At 40.5% G+C, this 9,844-nt stretch overlaps 1 protein-coding gene across 1 annotated transcript; it reads right to left on the reverse strand.

Moving 5' to 3' along the window:
• Window positions 1-5,300: 5,300 nt before the first annotated feature.
• chchd1 (coiled-coil-helix-coiled-coil-helix domain containing 1) lies at window positions 5,301-9,441 on the reverse strand. Its single transcript, XM_018694418.2, has 3 exons — window positions 9,126-9,441; window positions 8,176-8,294; window positions 5,301-5,564 (listed from the first exon to the last, which is right to left on the reverse strand). The coding sequence occupies exons 1-3, from the start codon at window positions 9,262-9,264 to the stop codon at window positions 5,454-5,456; spliced, it is 369 nt and encodes a 122-aa protein (XP_018549934.1). The 5' UTR covers window positions 9,265-9,441; the 3' UTR covers window positions 5,301-5,453.
• Between the last annotated feature and the right edge of the window lie 403 nt (window positions 9,442-9,844).

Consider the following 9,844-nt stretch of genomic DNA (forward strand, 5'->3'; position numbering starts at 1 on the left):
TCTCTCCTCTCTCTCTCTCTCCTCCCTCTCCCACACACACACACACACACACACACACAGCCCTCCGAAGTATGAAGCCCGTATACTTAGCTCTTATATCAATGACTAACATTAGAGCCCCTGTAAATAATTCATTTTTAACCTCCTAACAGTCTGTGTTATGGTGCCAGATAACAGAGACAGAGATAATTTGACGCGGCCGTGCGCCAGAATACAGAAAAGCCCTGAGGTCCTTGAAGACCGCACGAAGAGCAGCAGAGCAGAGCTGTCAACAGTAAGAGGAGAGGGAGCTCAATCTGTGACTCCGAGAAAGCCAATGTAGATAAAATAGAAAAATAAAACACTCTGAGCATGTACCACTGTAGTCTACTGATGGATCATCCTGGTGAAAAAATACACCAAACCCATGAATCTGTTGAATTTAGACCGGAGCTAACAGGAGGAAACAACATCTGTCAACTTGACTGTAACACCACTGACCCGTGACTTCACTTAACTCTAGCCTTTTGTACTGGACAGACAGGAAATCCTCCCCAAGCTCAACATTTCTCAAAACGTACAGTCAATCATCTCTTCATTTCTCTGACAAGGGGTTACAGTCCAGTTTATTAGGTACACCTGCTCCAAAGAGCAGACTGCTTCCTGCAATGAATGCTGGCACTGAACAATCATTCTGTACAGAACTGTCTAATGTGGTCATTTCTAGAGATACTGGAGTCAGTAAATGCATGCCTCTCTGTCTAATTCTTCTTGTAACCTACTGACTACTTTATTTACAGGTATGAGAGAAACATACTGCCTTTTATTGGGGGTAGAGATATTAAATGTGGCCTGGCTTTACAGAAAACCTCAGAGATCAAAGAGACAATTTCTTCTCCCTCTGTGTCTACTTCCACCAAACCACCAATTGTACAAGTTGGTTTATTAGCCATGGGGTGTACTATGGATGAGCATGATCAATTTTGTTTACAAGTCTATGAGTTTGTAACAGAAACTCATTGCAAACTGCATTACAAACTGGAGGTATGGCTATTTAGGGAGAGGCTAATGACTAATGTAGTTGCATTATAGATGGTGTCAGATCCAGTGTTTTGGAAACTGACTGATGGGAAGTAAAAGTCAGGATATCTTTACCTCTCTAGCTTTGATTTGGACCATTCTCTCTGTCACAAGTCAACTTTAGGTAAGCACAGTACTAAATCAGCAATCCTTATATCCACACTTTCATAAGAGAGGATATATGTCTAATAGTGGGGTAACATGAACCCCACTATTGGTAAGGACAGATACAGATACACATAATGAAAATACAACACCATGGATCTACTGTCTGTTTTCATACTGAAGGATGTTAGAAACATGGCGTGTTGTAGACAGAATATGACCTAAGGAGCTACAGATAGCCTTTTATACCTAATGATACATCACTCTGCCTTTTAACCACAGCTCAGTATCGACATTGCACTAGGATACAATCTCTGACTCTTGTTGTTCAATATCAGTTTATTTGTTTTACTTGATACAGACTCTCCAAACTGATCAGCAAACAAGACTTAAAGCTACTCAGTGGCTGCCTTTGAACACCACCGCAGTGCCTGGAGGTATTCTCTGTTTTGCTGCTGATGCTTGTTTGGATTTAGTCATAGAAAATCCTCATGAGCTCAGCAGGATCTGTGAAAATGTTTCTATCTTTGATATTCATCTCCTGCGTCAAGCAAGCATTTGAGGGCTCTGCCCCAAGACACTCTTATGATGATAAAATCAAGATCAAGCTTCATAATTGTCTGTGTGTGAGAAAACAATCAGTGTCTCAAAAGGGACCCATTGAAACCAAGCCTATCAGGCTGTTTCACATGGAGAGTAATCGCAGCCTTGCACTGCTTATGTCCATCTGATCTTCTTAGTTCTTTGGTCAGGGTGACAATGACAGGATGTTGGTTTAGGATTATTAGTTAACAGTACCATAAACCACGTCCCCCAAAGTGATCCTCCACACGAATCAGCACCTCTCCAACAGTTTCAACACAAAGTGAACATTTTCGTCTTCATGAAGGTAGAAAGTAAGAGTGTGGAGTTTAGGAAGATGGACGGGGATGTAGTGAGTCAACTTTCATGCTGAGTTTGCATCCTGTCACAAACCTGCAATCAACCCCCATGTTACCACCTTAGTCAAGTGGTTTTGTTGCCTAACCCTTACAACAGGTTCTTTTTGCCATAAAACACACAAAAACAGCACAAATACAGAAATCTATCAGATTAAATAACCAAAACTGTGTATTCATGTAGGAGCCCATCAATCTCAATAGCAGGTTCTCAGGGCCTTTACTGAGGATTAAGACATGTTTGAACTTCAAAGATACAGCACTGTTTGATTACGAGAAGTAGTTTTATTTACTAAACCTCATCTCAGGATGGCACAGTGTCACCTCATAGTAAGAAGGTTCTGGGTTCAAACCCTGTTCCGCCCCAGGCTTTTCTGTGTGGAGTTTTCACTATCGCCTAATGCCTGCACGGGTTTCCTCCAGGTTCTCCAGCTTCCTCCCACAGTCTAAAGACATGCAGGTTAACTGGTGTCTCTAAATCACCTGTAGGTGTGAATGGTTGTTTGTCACTACGGTTGTTTAATCTGTCCAGGGTGCCTCCCACCCAATTTCAGCTGGGATTGGCTCCAACCATGGCCCTCAAATGATAAGTGGTATAGATAATGGATGGATGGATGGACCTAATTTCAGCACCAGGAGCTGTCCATAGTCTGTCCTGTTACATAACCTCACAACATCAGCTTATTCTCCGACATGGGGGGTACTGATTAGTAGATAGCATCTTCATGTTAAAGTCTTTGGAATTTTAATGGCTTTTGTATTCATGTTATTTCGATGAAGCCATGTTAAAACTGGAGTTTGGAATTCATCATTTTGATGGAGGGACACTGGTAGCTGATGAGATATCTGGAACACAGTGTTGCACAAACAACAGCCAACAGACCAACATGCCTAGATTCCACATCATTGGGGTTTGGCACTGTAAGTTATATATGTGACTATTGTAGAGTTTTTCATATGTGTTTTCTTATTTTGAGCAAAAGGTACAAATATTAACATCTGAATAAACCATTCTGATATATGCAACATGGCCTTTCCTCTGGCAAAAACATCAGACCAAACTTGACAAGAATCTAAAAATAGCAAAGTAGCCTCTTAAATTGCATCCAGATATTTTGTTTTAAAGGTTGCTGGAGTGGATCTAAAATTCTTGTTTGGTAAGATGTGAAACTAACTTTTAACACTTTTTTTTTTTTACATAAATAATGAGAAATTTGTTTTTATCAATTTGGTATGAAGGAGTGAATAAGAAAGTTGAAGACAAGAGTGAGTGAGTGACTGCTGCGGGCTGTAGAGGAGTTTCCTCTGTGTCTGGACATTTGAGAGGAAGTGATAAGCAGGGCGGGGGAATGGTTCTCTATAATGACAGGCAGATAAACAAGGACATAGCAAAAACACCACATTCTGACAATGGTGGGTGCGAACGTAACACAAAATCCTTCCTGTGCCTCAGACAAAACAATACACCAAACACACACTCACAACATCATTAGCAAAATGTCAGTATTACTGCCAGAAACAAACTAACTGTGAGAAAACACAGGGTGAAACTAGGAAAAGTGGGAAAGCATTAAAAAGAGAAGCCATTAAAAAACATGAATCATCAAAGGAACAGTCTAACTTAAAACATGCTTCTTTTCCAGTCAGATTAGAGGAGTGATATGAATTGCTGTTCATATCCAGTAAATATAGTTTAACCTAGATCTAGAGTACACTAGACCAGAGGCAGGAGGGAAACACTTCATTTCTTAGCATGTGATGAAATATATTCTTCTGTGAATGCAAAAACCCTGCATGGCTGTATATGGGAATGGAGCACATTTATTCAGCTGGGACTGTGACTGGCTGCTGGTTTATTCAGGTGAACAGGGATGTAAGTTTTACTATCCAGCAGCACAGGTCTTTCACTTCAGTAAAAGTTACAATAGCACATGTAAACTTCACTACAAGTCAATGCCCTGTTTTCAATAATTATAGTATTTATATTGTTTTATATTATATTATCATTTAGCAAGCAAGTATTGATAAATAAAAAGCATGACTAACAACCTAAGGTGCTTGGTAGGAATGTGTAATGTAGCAGTAACATGTCCATGCATGGAGGAATGCTGGTGTCATGGTGAAGACAGAAGAACTCAACCTAGTCAGAAATTACGCTGCATTATCTAAACAGAAGAACTTTAAAATGATCACAGCTACATACAAAGACATACATACATTAACTGTGACTTTTGAATAAAACTGTCAAACTTCAATAAGAGAAAACAAAATGTTTTTTCATAGATACTACTCAAAGAACTTCTGGAGCTGTCTCACCGAGATCTACATTTATTTTATTTGTTTTTCCAGCTGTTAGCAGCTCATCTCTTTCCTTTGTTGACTGCATCATGGGAGAACAGTGTACATCAATAGCAGTTTTTTAGTAGGCGTACTAACCTTTTTGAGTAGAGAGTTCAGATCCATTCAGGAAGTTTCATATCAAGCACACTGAGCTTTGCTTACTGATAATCTATGTAACTCCACGGAAATGATGAGGCATTTAAGCATTCAGTCTGTAACGTTAAGTTTCCGGCCAGCAGCCATGAAACCTGAGAAGAATAATTCCATCATATCCACTAATAATATCTCTGCACTGAATGAGACCACTCTGCTAAATTGCTTAGAGACAACAAGGCCAAATTTTCATCAGAGCAAATTCTGGACACGAGGAGAAAGTCAAGTTATATTTCAAACCATAAAACAGTGAGTTGTGAATAAGGCTGTAACAGAAAATAGTTTGGCAAATACCTTAACATCCATCCATCAGCTATACTGCCTATCTTTTGAGAGTGGTGTCCCAGCTGACATTGGCTGAGTACACCCTGGACACGTCGCCAGTTTATGACACGGCTGACATATAGGAAACAACCTATTCACACTCGTATTCTCACCTATGGATAATTTAGAGACACCAGTTAACCTGCATGTCTTTGGACTGTGGGAGGAAGCCAGAGTACCTGGAGAGCACCCTACACAGGCCCAGGGAGAACATGCAAACTCCACAGAGAAAATCCCTGGCTGGACTGGGAATCAAACCCAGAACCTTCTTGCTGTGTATGTATACCACCATGCCACTCAAATACCTGAATATGAGGTGATTAAATCATTGAATAACCTTAGGAAACCTACAGTTAGAGACTGAAAGAGTAGTGTGGCATGTTTGTGTTAAAAAGTGATTTGCTCCTTGCTTTATTCATTTAATAAATGTATATAGTATCTCATTGTTCAGTCACACAGTAACTGACAACACTTTAACGCCATGAAACTGGATGAAACAAAGTTCTAGGACAAATGAATGAAAAAGCTTGCTTCCTAGATCTCAGTGTGTTGGTTGGGGTATCTCTTCAGCAGGGCTGTGGCTTGTTTTGGGTGCAGACGGCCTCCCTGGATGCTGGTCTGCTCGGATTTATTCTTCATAGCAGCCTGAAAGAGGAAGGTGATTTGTTACCAGAGCTTTTCAATGAGTTATGTGTTTATTGAAATACAACTAGGAAACACATCAGCAGCACAGAATGGGAGTGTGCCTCAGCACTCAGACACTCAGGTCAGGTCAGCAAACATGAACGATGAAGTGGGAGCCAGACATTATTTATGTGTCCAACTCTGACAGTGTTGAGCACATACTAACTCACACATAAGAGCTAGGTTTCCATGGTAACAATCAGTGATACCTGCTGACCAATACAGCCAAATGACAAAAAAAAAAAAAAAAAACAGTAAAACATGGCAGAGTAATGAGAGGGAAACTGTTTTTAAAGAGCTCAGCCTAACTGATGAGTTAGCAGACGTACTGAGTCCTGCCATATTAAGAATCCACAGCAGCTCAGCTCTAAGCTCAGCTACAGGTCTGCACTGTGCTGGGATTTTATAATACGGAAAGTTTTTTGTATTGTTCCACTTTTGATTTTCACAATAAAATGTCCTTATGACAGTTGCATTCTTCAAGCAGGCAACATCTGGAGTGGATGGAGCTCAGCGCTTTGATTTGAAAAACATATGAATTTACCCAGAACTCATGTCAGTGTCAGCTTTCTGTTTCTGTTTGTTGTGTGTATGGGGTGAGGCTAAAACACACACAAAGGAGCGACAGGCTGACAACTCATTACATTAAGTGCAGTAAAAGCTTTCCAATAAATGTTAGAAATCCATCTAAGGGAGGACAGATGTTGACCCACGTGTCTGAAAGTCAGACCAAAATATCAGCGTTTTTTAAATGTGCACAGTCTGGCCACAGTGGCGAGGATGCTAGCAGCTCTGCTGCTGGTTATAGAGAAGCTAGTTCTGGCCAGAGCACCAGCAGCTCTCTTGCTGTTACAGGTGCACAACAGCACCCAACCCCACACAAGAAGTCAGCCTAGGGGAAACACTACATGTTCTTAACATTGTTAAGAACTTAAGAGTCTTGTGCTTCAGATGAATTCAGACACGTATATGAACTCTGACTCTTAGGCCATTTTCTCAGATGAACTCCAAACAATGTTTTGAGAATCAGTTGCTTTTTCACACATGTAGCACTCAACAGGAGAACATTAGTGTCAGATGTGTTCTCACCCACTGGAAATACTTGGTTTGGTTTAGGCAAGGAGTGGCAACCTGGGTAGAGCGTGCAGGAGGCATGACAGAAACATCATCAACATGTCCACTCACATGCTGCGAATTCTCTGGACAATGACCAGCTCAATTGGACATTACACACACTATATGCTATAGGGCGCTGGCAGGGTAACGTCTGTTTAATATCCAATCTAACTGATTCAGAATTTTGCATTGCAACATATCAGCTCCTGCAGGGAATGTGCCGAGTTCAGAGTTACAGTGCATGTATGAAAGCAGGTTTAGCTTATCTAAGCCATAATCAAAGTCTATCTTTACTTCAAATGTTAACTATGTCATTTCACAGCATTCTCATATCAAAAAGATTAGTCATAAGAAATAAAAAAAAAGTCAAAAAGTCAAATCAATACAATAAATATTTGAAGGGTATCAGTGGAAGTTATTGAACGCAGGACAATAAATTATCAACTGTCAATTATCCCAGTACAAGAAACCCAAAAGACTGAATGGATTTCAGTATAAGACCGTAACCTCAGTAACTCTTACATTTTACAGTCCCTGCAAAACTACCTTCTTGTCTGTTTCTCTGTTACCAGCTTTTCAATACAGTGATCCTCTGGTTCTGGACCATTTAGACCATGTTAACTGTAACTGGCCTAGTCTTGCTGCTGAAAGCAGCCACACACATGGAAACCAATGTCCCAGTGATGCACGAATAATGTTACACCTTATTTGCACTGCCTGAGTCAATCGGATGTTAACTGATAACATTCCAAACAGAAATTGATTAGTAACTGATTAATCACTAATAACTCAAATAAGAACCTTCCCTCTTTAAATTCTAATTTTTCTCCTGTTTTGCCAGTTTCTCTCTCAAATGGTAGTTTTCTCACTTTATCAATTTTTTATTTTGTGTTTTGTTAGTTGGTCATTAGTGGTGAAACATAATGAACTACATTTACTCAAGCACTGTACTTAAGAACACACATCTGTTTCTGTCTTCTCAAACAGCAGGCATAAATTTGCAGCTTTTCCTTACTTTAACATTAGAATAAAATGAATCTCTGATGGTTTTGGACTGTTGGTTGGACAAAACAAGCTGTTTAATGACAGCATCTTGGGCTCTAGGAGATTATTATGGGATTTTTCAACAGTTTTCTGATGTTATAGAAGCCAAATAATTAATCAGTTATGAAAAAGTATTAAGTTGTAACCCTATACATGTTGTTTCATGCAGAGGGACAATTCTGAAGCACACAGCATTTTGTACTTGTGGGTGACACAGGAAGAGGAGATTTTGTTCTGCCTCCTCCCAGGAAGCAGCTGGAATCTGTTGTATGTTAGCAGGCCTAATGACCTTCCCTACAATCTGCTGCACAGTCAGCGCAACTGTAAACACACACACAGATGGATGTTTAGCTTATGTAGTTTTGTCTATCAGTTCTATCAGTAATAAAAACATTGTACTAAGTTAACATACCTGAGCCTTTTTAACACAACTGTAGAAAGTATTCATCTCATTTGAGCACAGACTGTCCACAAAGTTGTTCTGCTTCCAACAGGCCATCAGGACTGACATCTCTGTGATACAGGTGGCCTCTGTGGAGAGAAGACTTCATGTTTACTCTTTAGTTCAATTTGATGTAGATAACTAACTGTGTCTTAATAAGCCATACAAGGTGAAGCATTTAAGCTGGTGACTGCGGATTCTACTGTGCTTCATTAGTTGTTTAACATTAAATCTGCTGTTGTCTAGTTGATAAGTTCACTGCAACTAGTGGTGCGTCTCCTTGATTATCAAGGAGGCAGCTAACAGTCAGCTTGGTATGCCGAGGGCAAATGTCAGACAGTTGGCGATCAGATTTGTCTGAATCTAGCAATTAAAAAAGTGAAGTACCATCAAATCATCATTTTAAACTTTTAAATCAGCCTAAAAGCTCTGAACTGAGAGCTCCTGTATTCTCAGCACTTGTCCTGTCAGTCTGTACAACTGGCCCTAGAACTGTTTACTAAGCGTGAAAACCATGTGCATTCTATATAAGACGTGTTAACACCTTCTGACGAATCCTAAACGGATGCCTTTTAAGACGTCGCGAGTCCTGCAGACACCATGTGTGTCCCACTGTGCGACACATCAGTATTAGACCAGCACTGCTTCACAAACATATTGGACGTTTGAGTTGACATATACGGCATTCACTGTAGCCTAAAACAAATATAAACACTCCCATTTGGTTATTAACAATAAACAATAAACAATAAACCTATACAGCATGTCTACCAATCTATACTTCATGAGAAATCTGTACCGCTACTGTCCGATTCTTGTCGCTTAACAGTTTAACACTGCGTTTTGGTCTGACTAATGTTAACGTCTTGCTGAACAGTATGAATGAGAACAATGACAGCGGCCTGGCCAAGCATCCCTACCTCCTTTCTTGAGTTTGCGGTTAGCTACAGAATCTTGAAGAGTCAAAGGCCTGTTTGGTTTCAGCACTGGTTTTCCGCCCTGTCTGCTGAGTAGCCTGCTGACCTTCTCCTGGAACAGGACGCCTCCCTGCGCCGCCATGATGCCTTCTAAACCCTGGCTGCTCTACAGTGGAGGGTTGGCCGAGGGAAGAGCCGTGTCTAAACTGTTAATGTAGCGAGAGGATGAAGAAGCCAGCAGACTTCACCTCAGGGTCTCAGTCCTTCACCTAGCTCATCTGTGCAGCGCCATGTTTCGCCGTAAACAGCAATTCAGTGTCGTAAAACCCACGTGTAGCAGTCTGCCAGTCACATTCAAGCGCTGTCGTAATTCTCATAAATGGTTTTGCACATAATAATCTGACGATAGAAATGGACTTGTAACAGGAAATCATCTAGTATGGGAACATACTATACTTTCGCTACTGCTATTATTGCTATTACTGTTATTACTATTATTATTATTATGAGGAATAAGAAGTTAGTGGGAATTTATTAGACGGTAGTGCAGACGGGGGTGGGGGGGTCTGCCCCAGTTCTGACAAAAGAAATACCAATCTGTCCTCCCCAGCATACAGTAGAAAATATGTTTAATGCTGGAATGCCTGGTGTAGTGCCCTGAGCTCTCTCAGACAGATTTGGAGGATGTTCACATGCACTGTGAAGCATGAATATTAGTACAA

This window comes from Lates calcarifer, linkage group LG16_LG22 (assembly GCF_001640805.2).
Source record: "Lates calcarifer isolate ASB-BC8 linkage group LG16_LG22, TLL_Latcal_v3, whole genome shotgun sequence".
NCBI classification, from domain to species: Eukaryota; Metazoa; Chordata; class Actinopteri; family Centropomidae; genus Lates; species Lates calcarifer.